Source organism: Durio zibethinus, chromosome 24 (genome assembly GCF_047325235.1).
Source record: "Durio zibethinus cultivar Kanyao isolate XHJ-2024 chromosome 24, ASM4732523v1, whole genome shotgun sequence".
In the NCBI taxonomy this organism is placed as follows: domain Eukaryota; kingdom Viridiplantae; phylum Streptophyta; class Magnoliopsida; order Malvales; family Malvaceae; genus Durio; species Durio zibethinus.
In genome coordinates, this window is record NC_143185.1 from 730744 (window position 1) to 751296 (window position 20553).

The 20553-nt window shown below is 34.0% G+C and overlaps 1 protein-coding gene and 3 pseudogenes across 3 annotated transcripts; 2 read left to right on the plus strand and 2 right to left on the minus strand.

Annotated features, from left to right (window-relative positions):
• The first annotated feature begins 1792 nt into the window (after positions 1-1792).
• On the plus strand, positions 1793-4568 carry LOC111315878 (uncharacterized; annotated as a pseudogene).
• A 402-nt stretch (positions 4569-4970) lies between these two features.
• LOC149511782 (CASP-like protein 1F3) lies at positions 4971-6522 on the minus strand (annotated as a pseudogene). Its single transcript, XR_016333367.1, has 3 exons — positions 6120-6522; positions 5878-6001; positions 4971-5634 (listed from the first exon to the last, which is right to left on the minus strand). The product of XR_016333367.1 is annotated as a CASP-like protein 1F3 (transcript).
• Positions 6523-9811: 3289 nt separating this feature from the next.
• Positions 9812-12569, plus strand: LOC111317299 (phytyl ester synthase 2, chloroplastic-like; annotated as a pseudogene).
• A 1765-nt stretch (positions 12570-14334) lies between these two features.
• Positions 14335-19150, minus strand: LOC111316518 (uncharacterized). Of its 2 annotated transcripts, none has more exons than XM_022918468.2 (6): positions 18893-19150; positions 16458-18145; positions 16087-16338; positions 15585-15665; positions 14711-15229; positions 14335-14605 (listed from the first exon to the last, which is right to left on the minus strand). In XM_022918468.2, exons 2-6 carry the CDS (start codon positions 17709-17711, stop codon positions 14549-14551), a joined length of 2163 nt encoding a protein of 720 aa, XP_022774203.2. In that variant the 5' UTR covers positions 17712-18145; positions 18893-19150; the 3' UTR covers positions 14335-14548. The 2 variants fall into 2 exon arrangements, with proteins under 2 accessions (XP_022774203.2, XP_022774204.2); XM_022918469.2 differs by lacking the exon at positions 18893-19150 and adding an exon at positions 18454-18673.
• Between the last annotated feature and the right edge of the window lie 1403 nt (positions 19151-20553).

Sequence of the window (20553 nt, forward strand, 5' to 3'; positions counted from 1 at the left end):
CCTATATGGAAGAGTGAGGCGGGTGATGCATCACAATTTAAATCAGTACGCTCTAACCAATTTCTTTAATCACCACTGAAAATAAATTCTGTAGAACAAATATGATTTATAGACTTGAAACACTACTACTTTTTCGTTTTCGGGTTCAACAACCAATCAAGAGTCTTTCGATGATTCCAGTTTTTCAAATGCAATATTGATGCTGCTGGTGGAATTGAGTTGCTTGTATATTTCTATAATCTTGAAGAGAATTGTCACTTTTACACAATGAAGATTTAACTCACTAGAACAGCTGATTTAGGAACCAGTGAATCTATGTGCTAATCCCAACAGGTTGCCCTTGGAAATCGATTTAAGCAAAAACCAAGGTAAACTTCGGAGCCATGGACCTTAAAATCCCAGGTTAGTAGTTGAGTAAAATATAAGTAACTTCACCTATTCATGCTGTTGGTACAAATGTCTTGTTTTGCCATGTTGGATAAAACTGGATTTCTCAACTACGAACCAGCCTGTATTCTAACCAGGGTAACATGGTGCATCTGGGAAGGTGGTAATTTTGATATTTTTGGTAACATACTGCATCCAGGGTGGTGGCAGAACTATGATAAACCCTGGTGGAATTGACAACTGATCCTCGACAACTGCTGAGCTACCATTTTTTTTTTTTTTGTATATATTGTTGACTGTGAACCTCGTATATTTTATTTGTTCCAGAAGCAAATGCAAATCATGATTTAATTTTCACATATATAGGAATCAGTAAATGCCATATTAAAATGCTAGGATTTATGAATACAAAGGGTTTAACACAAATGTACCCCGGCAATATTGGCTTTCACCTTGCATTGCGAGATCTGTAATTTTGCTCATGGTATTAACTTGTTGACCCAACACCAGATCAATGCGAGTTTCACGCAAATCCTATCTGGAAAAAAAAATCTTAAATTAGAGATTCTAATCTATCTTAAATAATCCTATAAGGGATTTGTCAATAAGCTTTGAGTCCTTGACTGCTTCCACGGCAAACACTTAAAAGTGAAGGACATTACATATGTATGATTTAGATTGGATAGTGGCGATATGTTTCTTAGAATTTTTCTGTTTGGAATATATAACCAGTTGGGTCAAAGAAATAACTAAATATATATATATATATATATATATTTGTATGGGAAGCTTCAATTTGCTCTTTTAACAATGCAATGAGGACATCTACGTTTCAACCATGTGAGACATGCCTCCGTCCCTGAGCTTCCTATTCCCATATTATTTTACCTTTTTCTCTCTATCTCTTGATATGGAGATATCGGTTTTCCATTGCAACTTCGAATCTTCTTTCCTCTTTCACTCTCTCTCTGTACACAGTGAGTTACTTCAAGATCTCTCCTATACACATAAATTGCTTTGATTCATTTCTCTTCCATTTCTTTCATAACTTTGGATGTTGTTTTCGTAAGTTCAATTTCATTTATTGAACTTTTCAATCTACCTGCTTTAACAATACACTTCATTTCCGTAAGCATTATTACTTTCATTCTTGTTAAGACTTTCCCTTCCTAATCTAGATTCTATTAAGGAATAGAAAAAAATTACTGAGTTTCAAGATAAACTGCTTTTCAAAGAAAAGGGAAACATCTGATGTATGCTTATTTTAATTATATGTCGAAACTCCCAGTTATATATGTTTGCTCGTGCTTCTTTATGTCCTTACTTATTCAGGTCTATATGTTCCTGAATTACCATAATTTCACCACTAGAACACTTATAGAGATAATTTGAATGATTTTGTAGGATGTTATTTTTTAAAGGAATCTCTGGGGAGAAAGATGGGGTGCACTTATTATATGTACGGACTTGTAAGGAAAAAGTAGCTGAGTATCCCAGTAGTGGTGGTATTTGTTCCTTGTATGAGAATTCCAGCACAATTTGATCTTTAAAGAGCGCTCAGGGGTCTGATTCCTCGTGATCTTGTGGATAGATATCTTGTTTAAGGAATCGGATTGCATTGGTTGCAAAGTACACTGATCTGGCCTTATAATCCTTCTGTTTTTCATATTTTTTTTCTTTTCCTCTTTACACCCTGTGACAGCGAGAAAATGTTGGAAAATTTAAAGCTATGAGACCCGAAAAAGTACAAATCCTTTAACTGGAGGACATATAAGCTTATTCGTGGTAGCCAATGTATTATGATGAGTCTTCTTATCTGAAGTGGAATTGTGGATGTTGCAGGTGGATCTGCTATCACTGAACTGCGGCAGGCACTGGAGGAGTACTTGTCAATTCTAATTGGACTTACTAAGAAAGGTTTCAGAATCTGCTGCTGTCTCCCTCTCCCTTTATGTCCTATGTTTGTCCATCTTCCAGTGAGGAATAACTAACGTGCGTGTATTACAGAACATGGTCTTGAGGACTTGGTGGAATTCAAGTGGAAAAATTTAGAAGATGGATGACAAGTGAGATTAGCAGGAATCTATTATGGTTTATTCTATATTTTTATCCTTGATATTTAAGGTCTTCTGAATTGTAATTGAGTCTGAAATATGCAGGAGACTTGTGAAGCAAATGCCTGGTTTGAATTTTTATCTGTTGTTCACATGATGGCTATGCTCACCTTATTTGAGGCTGATACACTTATGATCCCCAAGGATTATTCTGGCTCTGGCTTTAGGGTCGTATCTACAGGCTTATTTTTCTCACTGATATGACCTCTTTTACGGAGCCAATTTGGCAATTTCAACCATGATTACTTGACCCTTGTCTAATCTCTGACAATCATCTACAATAATCATCACCAGATTGTAAGAGGGATGCTGTTGATTTGTTGCTTAACGCAGCAAGGTACCTAGAATTTTGTCACCGGAGTGTACTTGATCGCATACCAGCAGAAATCAAGTAAGTACAAAGTTACAGCTCTTCAAAATATTCTTTACATACTTCAAAATTTCAAGCCTCTTATTAATATGTTATCAATATTCCCATAAAAAATTTGTCAAAAGATTTGCAGGATGGTGTACTAGAGGCTATTTCCATTCAAGCATTAGGCCAGATATTGATTACTGAGGTCTCTGGAAAAAGTTGGAATCTTTTAATTGCTGACAGACTAAACATAGAACACTGACTGATGCTTAAAATAAAAGATGAATGAAATTTATTGAGCCGCGTTTGTCATAAGTTACTAAGCTGCATTAGCCATTTGCAATCATTAAGTCTTAATATCTGCCAAAACTTTTAAACCATCTATTGGCATCGTATGTACAATGTGATTATGCAAATAGACTGGCATGTCATAAACCGGCATAGGACTTTCTAGAAATAAACAAGTTGTTCAAAAATGGGAATGAAACATCCATGCAATGGTCAATTTTATGTTATGGTTTATTCACAAATAACACTTTTTTAGCCCGCTAAACTATCATCCATTGATTTCCTGATACATTCATGGAAATAGATCTTGATTCAGGGAACCGAAATACAGGTTGGTTTAGCTGTTGAAAGTCAAAAGACACATTATCAGTGAAGAGGAGGTTGGCCTGTGAACAGCTTATCTATTACAGTCAGGTTTGTTGTTATTTCTAATTTTTCTTTTGAGAACCTTTGAGATTGTCATACTTCTGTGCATCACTCAATTGCTTGTATGAATTCAGATTTCGGCCATTTCATAGACATTTTTCATTGCTTAAGTTGATGCAACTAATAGATTATCATATTTGAACTGGATTGCCTGTTCTGTCTCCTTATTAACCTTTATGATAATTGGTTTTCTTTCTCATGGTTTTGATTTTTTTTTCCTGGTCTAATCAGGCTAATCAATGCCTATCTGGATGTGACTTAAACCATGGATATGGAAAGAAACATATGTGGTTCATCAAATGGAAATTTCTTGAAGCAAAGGTTTTGAGCACAATCGATTGCAAACTCCAATACCAAAACATTCTCATCCCAGCGTTCACTCAATTTTGTAAAGGAATCTAATTTTATGTAGTTTTATCTTCAGGCTGCCGCTTACTACTGCCACGGTCTGGTTCTCGACAAGGGTAATGAACCGACCTGTCATATTAGTGCTGTATGCCGTTTTCTTGCTGCACAAGAACTACTTGTAGAGAGCAAGAAAGCCTGCATAAGCTTTTGCCTTGCAGCTCCAGTAACCAGGTTGGTTTCAATCCTAGGACAGGAAGATCCATAGTTGTTATGGTAAATATCTGGTCAATCTTATATCTCTTCTTTTATCTTTTGGGGGAAAAGGGCTCCTCCACTTTGGGGAGCCATGAAGCATTTACATCAGAAAATACCTGAAGTTGCATCAAGGAAATCTCAGATGTATGGCTACCTCTTAAAACAAGAAAAGTAAGCACTTTCTCACTAGTGCAATTCTGCAACTTGGAGTTTCATTTATTTTTGTCAATAAATCATTAGGGATTTATGTTAAACTTTTAATATTGGTGGCGAAGCAGGGCTCTCCAATCATTACCTGACCTACCAGATTTCCAACTGTCACTGAGAGCTGACGACTATGAATTACCTGGAATTGATCCAGCGTGGGATTCTGAAAAGTGGGAAAACCGAAGCCAGTCCCTAAAACAGCATCTCAAAGACTGAGGATGAGATTGAAACAAAATGAAAGAATTTTACAGTCTTCTCATAATTATATGTTTATCATAGCATGCAAAACTAGTTAACTACTTAACATTCTTACACAAGCTTAACTTTATAGTAAGACAGATAATCACAAACAATTATGATTGTTAAGTGTTACTTTCATATTGATCATTAGCATCGGTTTGGTGGCGGCCCCATTGATGTTAAGACTTGCTGGTGAACTATATAAACCAGAGGGTTAAGATCAACAGAATTAGCATGTTTTTGTTCTTTAATATCTGTCCCAAGCAAACAATTGAATGCTACTAAGGCACTTTTATGAGGAAATTGGATAATGATGGCTCACAGTAATAAGAATCAGTTGAACTCGTTAGTTAAACATAAAGGCTTTTGATTTCTTCCTAAAATTTTACAGCTATAATATTGAATGGACAGCTTAAAGTTTCAGCCATAAGAGGTTTGAAGCCGAGAGTGAGTACAAAAGTTCCAAAATTACTTAGGATAACAAGCAGCCTAAAGCAGTCCAAGCTAGCTCTTGCTGCATTCCATTGCTAAAGTTGTCTCAGTATGCAAATTTTAGAAATTCTAATCTGAATATAATAAAACATAAAGTACTAAATTCAATTACAAAATATACATTATAATTCCTACCAGCACTGTAATTTCTAAAGAAACAGCATCTAACCCCTAAAAGAGAAAGAAATAGATGGAAAATTTCAAGACCTGAGTTGAAGAAGCAGCTCTCTTTGATGATACCAAATTGTGTTCGTTTCTAATCCTCAAGGACCCGCTTGCCTTTCACTGTCTTGGTACTCATTCATTGGCTTGATACATGACTTTGTTGCTAGACATAACAGCAAGAGCAAGGTAGGAAAAGAAAGCCAAGTAAGATAACACCATGGATATCATCATTCGATTGCAAAACTTCCCTACACGATTACAAATAGCCATCCAACCCATCTTTTCTTCTCCATATTTACTGATATAACCCACTGCCGTTGCCGCCGCGCATCCAGATATTGCCAACACCATAATTACCTGCAGTACACTAATTTGTTAAAGAAAGATAAATTAATACTAGTAAAATCTGACTGACCATTGACAGTTTTACATTAAACCCCTTCATTCTTTTCTTGGTTCAAACATGACCATCAACTCAAAATTGGAGAGTTTTCCTGAATTATTGTATCTTACAAAGGTGAGATAGTCCTTGGTTTCTGATGGTCTTCAAGAGGACACATAATTTTGATCGCTTCAATCATAAACCAACAATTTGCTTACCATATCGTGCAAAAAAAGATAGAAGCAATTCTTGAGATTTGATCGTGACAGGCTCAAACGGTAAACAAAGATCACTGAAAGTAGAGAGAAGGAGCATACAGTAGCATCTGTCACAAGTAAAAACCTGTAATAAGACGAAAAGAAAATGGGATTACTCTGATTGCTAAGCCATCCAAGAAAAAACAAATGAAAGACCAAAAAAAAAAACTCAAAGTAGTGTCTATTGTTAAACTAGTGTGTACCTCATAGCAGATGAGTAGCTATAGTGAGCTTTAATAGTGACGCCAAGTAGAGTAATGGATTGGGAGCTTGTGGCCATAACACAGATTGCAGTCAATGTGAAAGCAGCAGCAAAAATCCTGAGCATGATTTGAGCCATAAAGAAACTTCTTTTTGAGGTGTTTGACACTGGAAAGCACAGAGATTTGGCTTGAAGCATAAATGAAACTTTATCTCTGGCAATCTCAGGTGCCATTTACAGACCCTTGTTTTGCCAAGAAAACGTAGAAAACGACTGGACGGACAGGAAGAAAGAAGGAAAAGCTGGGCTAGAAAAAAAAAGGAACAAGTTTCAGTTAGAGACAGAGGAGAATGAGATGCGCTATTTAATAAACTAAGAAGAAGAGTTGGAGGAGGATCAACACCTAACCAAAGCGAAAGACTTAAAAAGACGAAAATTTGTGAAGGTACTAAGTTCTGCAGTAAAAATATTAAATAAAAATTAAAATCAATAGTTCTAAAAATTTCTTTACATAAATCAAATATATAAAATTAAAAGAAATTAATAAATTTTGATATATTTTTTAAATAAATATTTTTAATAAAAATATTGACAAAATTTTTATTATTAAATAAATATTAATCAAATTTAAATTATAAATAATATTTTATATATTATTAATTTTTACATTAAATTTTATTAACCTATCCATTTAGATTTTTTATTAAAATTTTACTATATTATTTTAAAAAATTACTATATTATTTTAAAAAATTACAAATTTCACAGAAAAATTTTCACATAAATTTTATCTAAAACTCCAAAATAGATATTATTATCTAGTAGGATTGAAAGTTTATGTGAGTTGTGAAGCTGAAGTTATGAAAAGGAGTCTATGCCTTTATATCAGTCAGGGAACTAAATTGAAGACTTTAATTTAAAAATAAGTACATTAAATTAAATCTTTCTAGCCCAAAGTATAACAAAAAATTGCCTTATAGGAGGAGTACCAAATATTATTTGTTTAAACAATATAAAAAGAAAAAAATTAGAAAGGGGTGTGGAGTTTTTCCAATGGGATATTTTACTTGTAGGGGGAAATTTTGTTTTGGGCTATTTCTTGTACACAAAAGTTAATAATGAAAAGGACTTGGACCAACCAACAACCTGCAGAAAACACAATAAAAATGGGCATTCCAGTTGGTAATTCAGAAAGTGATTTGTCAATCCTGGAACTGCTGTTCCTTGCTTACCTGAGGAAAGAAGGGAACATGTATAGGGTTTTTTATGGGTATTTTTTGTTTTTGTTATTGAAAGTAGATGCCAAGTCTCATTCTTGTGATTATAGAAACTTACCTAAAATCCAAAAAAAAAAAAAACCGTAAAATGCAGCAATTGACAGGTGGAAAGAGTTAGTATATAGTGTAGAATTTTTTGCACCAATACTATTACTTGTGACAATTCATGTATTTATATCATATAAAATATTAAAAATTTATATATTTATGTTTTATTTTATATAAAAATTATATCATGATATATATTGATATGAAAATATAAAATATATTTTTTTGATTTATTAAATTTATTTATGATTTTTGTTAAAAATTTTAAATTATATTAATTTTATATTTTTTATTTATATTATTTTCATATCGAACTATCGTCTTGTATTTGAAATTGTCAAGTTTATTCTATCATTTTATTTCTTTCTTCCTTGGGATGAATCATAAATGGGTGATTTTACTTATGAGTTAACAAAGTGAATGCAAAGCCATGGAAAAAATTTGATTGAGGGCTTGAATGAAGACAAATCCCATGCCATGCCCATCCTTTTGTATGGCCTGCATGTATCCAAGTACATGCAAGACAATCTTCAATTGAAAGAGAAATGAAGTGAGTAAATGGTCCCTTCAAAATTCAACATGCATTTACAGCTTGCTGCATGCTGAGAACCCAACTGCAGTGCATAGTATATTGACATTTCAAGCACAACAACCTCATTGCAACTACCTTACCTATGGTAACTACTAAATACTAAATTGGCAATACCTTAGCTTTGGTCAATAAAATCAACTTGCTGTCCAAATTTATCTTCACATTTTGTACAAAACCAGACCTAGGGACTTCAATTCCATCATTTACAACCCCAACCAAAAGACCAAAAACAGTAAAAAAAACATAAATGAGAAGAAGGCAGAAGTAGGTAATACATAAGAGGAAGGCGTGTATTATTAATGTTTGTCAGATGTCTGCTAATTACATAATCAATTAAGCCCTCTTTTGATAGAAGATTTGAGTATAAGATTAAGCCCTAATCAGTTTGGATTATGAAATCCGTAAGATAAAAAACAAACCCTCACATCTCCAAAAGATTAATAACATCTGATACCTAGTTATCCCTTCGACACTTGGGCCCGTCCATTTTTCTTGGGAACCAAATGACCAGCTAGATTGCCTGGCTGCCATATTCTTTGTGCCCAAATTACGTTCTCTTTAGCCCAATTCTTTACAATGGAACAGACAATTGGTCCACATGCTACGATCTTCATAGAAAATGCATAAAAAAAAAAAAAAACTATGTCATGAAACTTAGTTACCCTAGTTTAGCATTGAAGTGGAAAGATGAGAGGGGATAGGTAAGGAAAAAAAAAAAAAACTGCTACACTGGATATATTGGTTTTTGAAATCAAGTGCAATCTAGTGATCAACCACTTTTGATTCAATATATTTCTTGTAAACTTCAATTTCACAGTTTTCTTTTTCTTCATAAGAATAATCAGTACTTTACTTTAATCATTGTCTGTCAAAAACTTTTTCATATTAAAATAATATGGGTTTTGAGAGATCCTCTTGATTAAGACCATAAGAGAGAAATAAAAAATGTAGAACTATATATTGCCATAAACAAAGAAGTTCACAGCTAAAAACAACTTTCCACTTTCTTAAAATTATTTTCAGACATTTTCCCCAACAAAATATTATAAGCATAATCAAAGCCCGCACATTCCATGTATTACTAACAAAATGCTCCAAAACACAACACAATTTTTTTTTTCAATAGTAAGAAAATCCTTACAAATAAGTTTAGATTAGTCTTTAGTATTCAAATGTGCAGTAGTATAAAGTATTACCAATGTCTTTAGGTTTTGTTAGCAGGTTTAATAATCTAAGTAGGTTGGTTGTTTTTATTGTAATTTTTACTCCATTTGGTGAAACAGCTCTAAGCCGTGCTATGGGCAGAGCTATCCTTTAAAAATGGTTAGAGTAAATTGCTTGAGCACCAAGCAAGCTAGCTTCTAATGCAGATGAGAATTCAGTTTGTTGCTTTGTTTACTCCATATAGTATTTGACTGAATTTCTTTCTTTCTTTTTTTATTCTTTTCCCCTACAGCTACATCTTTCAGCAAGTCACAACTTCAACCTCTAATGCCTTTTAGTCGAAATCATTCCTGATCACTTTCCTCTTAATCTCCCTTACATGCTGAGCTTAATGAAAGGTGTGTTGACCTGTTCTTCTACTCTTTTGAGTTGCAAAGGATCTGTTTCCACTAGACATGAGAGAACATGATATTATTAACAGGTTGAAAATAGGCAAACTATTAGCATCTTAAGAACTTAAACGTTATTAGAAAATTATGATCCAGTTATCTTTGAGATAGTCAATGAACTTTAATTCACTACATACATTTACGCGATCCTTTGAAGCTGCTGATGGATAATTTGTTGAAAAGAGGTTCTCTGCCACAAACTATTGGAGGGCTACCACAAGATCTATTTACAATGTCATCCTACCTCCAGGTAAGATCCATCCCTAGAACATTTGTGTCAACATTTTTCGTGGCGTCTTGCATCTACTTTCATTCATTGTCATCTCAATCTAATGTGCTGCGCTTTCAGTGTCACATTTCACATTCGATATCTTTAACTGTACCTTTCCATCTTATTAGATGGCCACATATTGCGATTAATTATGCTTTCATATAAATTTTCACTCTACATTCATGTGCTTCAAATTTATCAAAAGGGTAAAAATGAATATTGATGATCCAAATGACAGGTTCTGGCAGATATCTTACCTAAAGAAATACTCCAATGGAAGCTACAACCATTGAAATCTGCTTCTTCATCCACAAATTCATGCCTTCATGCTGTAAAAGCTCAAACACTGATACTTTGCAGGTTGTTAGTCATTGGCATGTTCCAATATTCAGTTTCATTAGCATCAATTACCTTTCAATATTCTGCGCGTACAATGATGCCTTATGAATTGTTGAAATGAAATTCTCTATGCTTGTCTTGATAGTGGACGAGATGAATTGCTGCCTAGTCAAGAGGAAGGTAAAAGACTTCAGAATGCTCTGCCGAAATGTGAGATTCGTATGTTTGTTGAAAGCGGTCTTCTCTTCTGGTAGGTCTCTGCTATTATGTAGGCATTAATTGGTCAACCAGACTGCAAGTTTCATTCTGATAACAAAGGGAAGCTTTTATTTATTTTGATAACCGAGTGGTGGATTTTCCCAATTGGCACGAGGATAGTTTCGATTTGGTAATGAGCATCAAGGGTGCTAGCTTCTATCGTCGTGGAAAACAGCTTGATTTCGGCACAGATTACATTCTACCAACACCTTCTGAATTCAAAAAACTATATGAATCACAAAGGTAAACGTATCACTCAGCTAAGAGGCTGGATCCTATTATCCATCTGTCGTTTAGTGATTACAGCTGAATTAAAGATTATTCTACATTGAAGAATGAAGATATAGTGATCAACCCCTTCTACCCTCTTCCCCAAATAGAAAATCACTCGGTTGTACTTGCATTAAATCTTTGTCTTTGGGGCAAAATTCAAGCTGACACTTGCTCATTATAGGAATTATTGTCAGTCATTAGGTTGTGTGGAGCCAAGTTGTTTTTGAAATTCATTGTCTCAAAAATTATGCTTCTCCCAGATGCATGCTGACTTTAACTAGCCCCCTGATGCTCTCAACATTAGAGAACGGAAAGGTGGTGAGAGGTCTTGCTGGAATTGCTTCGGAAGGGCCAGTCTTGTTTGTTGGTTATCACATGTTCATGGCAATCGAAGTTATTCCATTTATTGGTCTACTTATGATTGAGAGAGATATTCTTTTGCGAGCACTGGCACATCCAGCAATATTTATAAGAGTTAACGACAGCAGGTTCCCTGATCCATCAATGTTTGATATAGTTAGACTAATGGGCGCAGTTCCTGTCTCAGCAACTAACTTCTCAGACTCATGTCTTCAAAGTCTCATGTCCTGTCGTACCCTGGTGGCTTGCGTGAGGCTCTTCATAGGAAGGTAAAGACCTTAATATTTATGGTTATACTTGTATTGATCTGAACTTTTATATTCTGAATCTGAAAGCAATTCAGTGTGCATCATTTAATTCAGACTTCTCATAAAAAAAAATAATAAATAAAAGGCTTAAAACTAGCATGAACTTTTATTTTTCAAGTTCCATTAGTGAATTGAAAGCATTTAAAGATGGTAATGAAGGGGACAGACAGATTATTCTCTTCTAAATTCTCAAAAATGACGGAAAAATTTTCAGATTAATTGAGGGGTAGATTTTACTATTTGATGCAAGGCATCCTTTACCCTCCCTACCACATACATGCACCATGGATTAAACTCAAGTGTAAAAAATTTACCAGGGTGAAGAATACAAGTTGTTCTGGCCAGAACAATCTGAGTTTGTCAGAATGGCAGCTAGATTTGGAGCCAAAATTGTGCCTTTCGGTGCTATCGGAGAGGATGATTTTGCCAAGCTAATTATCAAAGAACTATTTCCCAAGTTTCTTGCTAATTTAAGATGATGTACGCACACATTTTCTTCGTATTAAGTTCTGGTCGGAGAAGTTTTAGGTAGTTCTTGATTATAATGACCCAGTAAAGATTCCATGGCAAAGGACTCAAATAGAAGAAATGACAGAGCTGTCAATGAAATTGGGGTATTCATAGTTGTCCATATTCTCCATATGTACCTTTACAATATCTTTTTCTCCTATTGTCTATTGAGTATTCTGTAATATGTTGTGATGATAGGCCTGATGCAACTGGAGAGGTGGCAAACCAACATGTGCATACGCCATGGGTGGTACCAAAATTTCCAGGCCGGTTCTCCTTTTATTTTGGAAAGCCAATCGAAACTGAAGGTACGTGAGTCATATTAATAAATACTATTCTTCAAAAGTGAACAATCTCAACAGAAGACGATTGACTTCACTTAAAATGAATTCTTCTATGAAGGGATGAAGTTGGAACTAAGGGACAAGGGGAAATCTCAGCAACTGTATTTACATGTCAAGTCTGAGGTTGAGAAATGCCTTGCTTTCTTGAAAGAGAAAAGAGAAAAAGACCCTTTCAGGAATCTGTTGGCTCGGTTATTGTACCAGGCCAGCCTTGGCTCCACAGCCTCCGCATCTGATATTCCAACCTTTGAGCTTTAAATTTTTGTGCATTAACACGGTAACATACTTATATGTCGTCTATAAAACTTGTCTAAGCATTATCAGTATTCTAGTGTATTTATTTATTTATTTTTCTTGGTATTGTAATCTGCATACATTTTTGCAGATTTTACATTTTTTGACGAAATAATTCTATTCTTATAAGCAATTCGTTATTAAAACAATATACGAAAATTAAAAAAAGATATGAAACTGCATTTCAAGGGCAACAAGTTCATTACAAACGAGCAGCCTTTTCCCTTTCTCAAAATTATTTTAAAATATTTTTCGTCCAATTATTCATAAGCTGATGGCTTGACTTTTGAGCTCTCATATTTCTGCATTATTATTATTATTATTATTACTATTATTATTATTATTATTATTATTATTATTATTATATCCAACCAAATTGGTAAACATTCTCAGTATCTAGCAAATAGGCCCTGTTTCCTTAAAAAAAAAAAAAAATAGGCCCTATTAATTAAAGGATTGCTTTAATTTTTATTGTTTTTGGAATATTATGATATTTAGGCTCCATTTGTTTTACTAAAAATAATTTTTATTTGTTTGGTAAAAAATTAGTTGGTCAACGAAATATGGTTTATTGATCAATGAAAAAATGAGTTCATTTTTTTAAAATTATCTTACGGATTTTAAAAAATATATATATTTTTTTAAAAAAAAAATGTTTATGAGTAAAACTATTTATCAATATTTTTTAATATAATTTTACTTATAACTACTATTATATTTATAAATAAATAATATTATATTAATAATAATATAATAATAAATATTATTAATTTAATTGATAAATATTATAATAATATATGAATAAATAATATATTATTAATAAATAATGTACTATTAATATAATATATTAATAAATATTATAATAATATATAAATAAATAATATATTATTAATAAATAATATACCATTAATAAAATATATTAATAAATATTATTAATAAATAATATATTAATATATTAATAAATAATATAAAAATAATAAATAGTTTCATTTTAAGTATTTTATATTAACATAATATTTTATATATTAAATATTATTATTAAAATATTATTATTTTTTAATATTAATAATTTTAATAATAAATAACTTTAATATATTTTAATAATAAATAATTTTTAATATTTTAATAGTTATATTAATATTATTTGAAAAAAATTTTCCAAAAAACAACCAAAACAACAAAAACATTTTTCATTAACTCATTCAAATAACAAAAAAAAACTTTTTAATTTAAAAAATATATATATTTATCAAAAGTTATTTTTTAAAAATTAATTTTTGCGAAACAAAGGAATTTTAAAATCACATTTATTTCACTGCTTCAGTCGTTTGTAATAAACTTAATTGAATGCATGCATGCATACATGTCCATTGGGCGTAGAGTAACATACCCAAAGCCCAAAGTATAACTCGGATAAACAAGCCTTGTTTCGACCTGTTGGTTTTTGGGCTTCTAGTGTCTCCAAAAAGTACGTACATTGAAATGGGCTTAAGAAGCCTTGCTTCCTCGAGACCTGCTCAGATTGGGCTTCTATTTTGCCCAAAAAAGTGGAAACCCATCCTGATCACGGCAGAGATTGGTCAGGACTCGGTCCAATGGCTTTCAGGGAACTCCCATTTTACCACCATTCTAGTTTGTTTCATCTCATTCACTTCCATTTTTCCACCATTCTACTCTGTTTCCCTTGTCTAGTCTAGAAACCTTTTCGTCTCTTGCTTCATTGAAGCTCTTTAAGGTGAAAGCAAAAATATTCATAGTTTTCAACAAGGCTAGGAGGCCAAGTTTAACAATGTTTAACCCATCAAATTATTTAAGAATAAAGGTATAAACAGGTTGATAAGGGTTAGTGCCATTTCGAGATGAGATGACTGAAATGAAACATGTGATAACCATGTACAAAGTCGGCAAAAGAAATCATGCTTTGGTGATGTAAATTAGATGTTTCAGTTGCTGATATCGAAGTATCTCGGGTCTTCTGGATAATGGTATTCCACGTTCAACTGCCATTAGACAACAGCCTTATCAGACATATGAGAAGCTGAAAATCTGAAGCGACCAGAGAAGTGAGTTAGTATATATGCATGAACAAAGGTAAATTGCATTACCTTGCCCTCATCAAAATCTGAATGGCGTTGAGGGAACACAACTCTCAAGTCATTGTATAAATAGAATCTCCTATTCCCATCCCTGTCAAAGCCAGTCTTTTCTGGCACTGATCCTGGATCAGATTTACATCTCTGAAATGACTTTGAACATTTTTTAGGGGAAGGGCATAGGAATCGGAGATGAAGAGCATAACGCAGTGAACCAGCAACATTAGTGTTTTCATTGATCTTAGCATAACCATGGGAAAGTTTCCGGTCAGTTTTCTGACATGCATTAATGCCGGTGTTGTCCTTGCATTCGTCATTGTTGCAGCCACTCATTTGCATTGATTCCAGCAAATCCAGCCCTTCAGAGCCACTACTATCCACTCCACCTCTATTATGGCTTAAAGAAGAACTTTTCTGTGGGGTTGGCCTCACCTTGTTATGGACATTGGTGTCAAAACTTACATGCCCCCGTTTTAGCTCTGCAGAATTTGGACTAGAAGATGCTAGTGTAATCTTCTGGCGTACAAATGTCTACTTTGATTTGAACAAGCAGAAAGAGCTTAAAATTAGAAACTTCATCAAATCAAAATGTATGTGCAGATAATAAGAATGATACTAATTTGCAGCGCCTTAAGACATTTTGGTATTTTCATTTGGGTTGCACTCATTTATGGAAGTACAACGATATACTTGACACCAAAGCAAAACCGAAACTCAATCCTTTCACTGCATTTTAGTCAACCATATTTATAGAATAATGATAATTTGTAAATTGCACGGACTTAGTAAGAGATTTTATTTATATCACTTGTGTAACATTCGAAAGTCTTAAATGGCTAACCAAGATATAATCCAGAAAGAAAATGCAGATTAAAATTCATCTTACCTTAGTACCAGCTGGCATGTCACTCAGATCATAGTTGCAAAGGAAAGTGTGAAGAGGTGTTTTCTCTGGATTGCTAAGAACCTGCATACCCACCCAAGAAGAAATGAACCCATTTCTGACATAATACCCTAGACAGGATGAGGATATCATAAAAAGTCTATAGACAAAATCATTTTATAAAGTCCTAAAACAAATATGTTAGGGAAAGAAAGAACAGGCCACTAGGATAGCCAAATTACTTTAAGTATATCAAGGTGAACAAGGTCCCACATGCAAATCACAACTAGGGTGAAAGAAAAGCATGATTCAAAAAAGGTTACAGAAGCATGCTACGAAAGCTCAAAAACAGACTACCAATCAGTGCCAGGCCTTTCTTGTTAATTAGAATGGTCGTTTTTGAGTTTAAAGAGATGATTTAATATTTTAGAACTGGACCAAATCTTAACTCATAACATCAAGATACTCAGAAGCACCCAACCAGATACTGGAGAGAAGCATATACCAATTGTATGCGCCCTTTCATAGGAATACACAACCGGCTTCTTACAGGTTGTGATCCATCATGGCTAAGGACTCTTTTAAGCTTTTGATCTCGGCACTTATTTGATGATGAATTCCTTGAAAGATCTATGGATGCATAATAGAGTAAAAAGCAATCTCCATCCACACTGGTTACTGAAAACGGAAGCTTCTGTGATTGTGGTGAGAAGGCCCCTCCAGTTATGCTTAGAACAGCCAGAAAACCATCAATCCTCTATGCATAGAAAACATAAGTAGTAAGCAAATGAGTAATGCAGACATTACATTAGTGAATCAACAATTTACTACACAAACTCAGAATTGAACCCAACATAACTTTACAGTATAACTAACCTGACTGAGTTTTCCAGAAAAGAACCTTCCAGACAGTAGCGACTCCTCAAATGAACCAACCAAGGACCTCCTAACAGGAAGTCCACTCAAACCTTTGATAAATCTCATACATGGAGATGCGGGGCCTGTTTCCTGACACGAAGGCCAGCTTAATCCAACAGCGCTTTCCAGAGAAGAAGGGTGAAATTCTTTTTGCAAAAACCCAATATCTTCAAATGATCTGTTTGTAATCTCAAACTCCTCTTCTTCAGGGGCAAATATAATACCAGCATCAAACCTTTCAACTGGTTGTTCTATATTCTTGAGGGTTGAACAACAATCATCCATATCCTTTTTAAGATTCCTGCATCCTCCTGCAGTTGTCATTCTTTCACTGAACTTTGGGCCAAGTGGTGATAAAGAAACAGGAGGTAAGGTTGCCATTTGGGGAGATATAGATATTTCTCCAGTTCGGGACCTCACCTTACTTGATTTTCGGAATTGATCAAGCCGAGTTGAATACAAAAAATTAGGTTCCTTGTTTTTCAGTAAAGGACCATCCGTGAAAAATACAGATGCAGTTCCAACTTTGTCAAAAGGGATGTTTCCATTTTCCAAGCAGCTTGACAAGGACCAGGATGATGCTGTGACATTCACTTTACTGCCAATATTTGCTTTCTTACTGTCTTGTGAGACAGAAACCCTATGCTTATCAGCTAAGGAACAGGAGTTCACTTGAGTGCTTCTGTAGCTAGTGTCCAGAGGGTCACCTCTAAATTGATCTGAGAAAAGCATGTTATTTAATGGTGACAATAGTCGTTTCCTGACTAAAGACCCACTGGAATCTATTTCATTAGCTTTGACACCAACAGAAGAAGAATGAACAACCTTACTTGTCCCTTGTGATTCAAACCCCACAATCCTAGAAACAGGATTTTGGGCCTTCCGTTCACTTCTAGGAATGGCTAATGATCCAACCACATTGGCAGAGCCAATCTTGAGACCATGAACAGTAGTTGAAGCATTCATTTTACCTCCAAATTTCAAACAATCATCTGAAAACTTTGAAAGCTCCAAAGAAGTCTTCCTCTGAAAATCTCCTAGCGAAGAACACAAAGAATCCCCAATAGTCTGGCTCAACCTTCCTCTGTGCATTCCATCTAAATCACAGGTGCTGACACCTCCAAACCGAGGTGGGCTTTGCAAAAATGCACCCACTGATGCTGCTTCATCTTCCTCGGCACTATCATCTGAGGAAACTTGTGGCAACCCCATCGCTAAAATTGCAGAGAATGGTGTACTGACTTATCCAAATGGAGCTAAATAAGTTATTCTCCCTCTTCCTTGCTCACTCGTGTTTGCCTTTTTTACTTTTATACAATTCGCTCTTTTCTAATCAGTTCTAATTGTTCAAATTCATCTAGAATATAAAAAGAATGGAATTCAAGTCTTCCAATTTCTAACGATGTCACTGAAGAGCAATGAAATGGTTCCAACAAAACTAGTTCCCTAATAACACTATAGTACTATGTATCTACCAATGGCATCCACATTTCAGCTGCAATTCTTTTACGACCCTCCATTGAAAAAGCCAAACACAAACTAACCATCCAACGATAATGAGTAGCACAGATCTTCTGACCTCCATACCAGCAAACCACAAAGCACATAGAATTCATGTTGCTAACAAGAATAATCACCGTGATTGCCTGCAGAAATTTTCCAATAAAAGATCAGCTGAACAAGAAAAAAAAAAAGAAAACAAAAAGGAAAACAATCAGAATTCAACTCCAAGCATAAAGCACGGTATTGACCAATTTGGACTCCATCAAGTTCTAAATTTAATCCAGCATAGCCTTAAAATTTTTCCATTGAACAACAGAAATCCACAAAGAGACAGACAAGCCGATGAATACTATGAGATAAGACAAATTCAATGTTCCTTAAACAGCTCCTTCAATCAACATAAAACTCTTATTTTAAAACCAAAATGAAAGCAAGACAGCGACTAAAGTACCTGAAAATCAAGACAAATTCCAATCAACCATGGATCCAAAGGAAAAACAAACTTGAAAACCAAAACCCAGAATTTGTTTTCAACCAAAACAATAACAACTAACAAATGACAAACAAGGAAGCCCCTAAAGGCCTAAATTGTTCCCTTGAATTTGAAACAATCAAAAACACAAAAAAAAAAAGAAAAGAAAAGCGCACACCACTGAAAAGGGGTTGCTTCCAACTCACACATTCACCAGCATCAATCAGAAGCAAAGCTTATTAAGTTATAACCATCAGCATAAAGAAATTAATTCAACAAGTCAAAAACTAGAAAAAAAAAAAAAAAAAAAGAAGATAAATTAAAGAAAACCCAAGCTTCATCAGCATAATTTAGAATTAAAAAGACAAAAAATTATATAAAGAAACAATCAACAGATTAAAGTGATTAACGGACGCACCAATAAAAATGGTTGTGATCAAGTACTCTGCTAGATAAATCATTTGACTGATCTGCCCATAAATATATACGGGTTTATTTACCAAATTAAATTGGAGAGGCTCAAGAAGAAGATTGAAATTTTATTATGCAAAACAACAAAATAAAGATTGAAACTTTAAAGGTAAATTCAAATTAAAAATGAAAGCTTCGATGTTAAAATTTTCTTCTTTTGCGTCTTTAAGGAGAAGGAAGGGAAGGAAATGTTGAGCATGTGAGTGGGAAGATGACATCCATCTCCTTCTGTTTATAATCCCCAAATTTTGAAAAAACAAAAAGAAAAAAGAAAAGAAAGAATTTGAAGTAAAAATGGAATTTACCATTCTATTTACATAATTCGCCATTTTTGCTGTCTTTTTTTTTTTTTTTGGTTATTGCTGTAAAGACCTTTTTTTAAATTAAATACTAAATTTAAATCCCACTTTGCACCTATCTGATGTTAACCTTCTTTTTACATTGGTTTTCCTTTTCCTTTTTCTGTTTAAATGAGTGAAGAATAACTGATTAGATTAGATTAGATAATTAAGCAAAAACATGAGATTTTATGTTTAATGCAGTTCAAGTTTCAACTGTTTAGGTGTTGGTTAATAAGAGAGGAGAGCCAATTGACACAGCAAGTTGGCCTCTCATACCATCAATCAAACCCCAATGGTCCAACAACCACCCACAGCATTACAAAAAATGTTGGCTTTTAAGCCTTTCCAGTTTCTACTAGTATTCCCCCATCAAACTTGCTCTTTGATTTATTTTTTTCATTTCTGTTTTACACAACTTTTTTTTTCCTTTCTTGCATATGCTTCTATCTTTCAACTTTCTTTCTAACCTCATTTCTTCTTTTGTTTTCTAGCAATGTTGAAAATTTTGAATGGGTCATAATCATAATCATGGAAAATAGGCAACAAGACTCCAACATTATTAACTCGCTAACAAGTTGCTATAAGAATAGAATTCTCTAGGACACATGGCATAAAAGGCAGAGCAGTTCGAAGCTCAAACAGCGGAGACAGGATGTAGGCGCCACGATTCATCATCAACTTGTTCTGTTCTTTTAACTTTGTAATAGTAATATGTTCTTGTAGGGTAATAGTAGTAAGTAGTAGCCAATTTTCTTCTTCCAAGTCATACACTACACATTCTAGTTCTAGTTCCATGTATCCACAATCATTAGAAAAAAAAAAAAAAGCCGCAACTTGTTGGGCACTTAGAGAGAGTATTTTGCTGCTTTTTAGGCATTCTCGCATGGTCCATAACGAAAGGTGTGAAAGGCTCACCTCATTAGTCATTACTTTGGTATCAATTATCTCACCAGAAATGAAAGATTGTGGGAAAAATAAAGGACAATCATGCCTAGGTACATTCCCCAAATTTGCTATTAGTTAGGCACTGTTGAAGCTTAATGCGTGTCTACCAAGAAACTCGTACATTCCAGAAATTTGTTGTTCTGCCAGAACACTGGTGAGCAGAACTTCCCATAGCTGTTATCATATTGTTGAAGCCCATTAAAGCTCGAATTCTAGTCACGGATTTGAATAATTTTATCTGTTTGATGTTTCTCTCCAGAGGCATCTTTCCAAGCTGCAATTCATGCTTGCAAAAAGGCTGCAAGTCTTACGAATATCATTT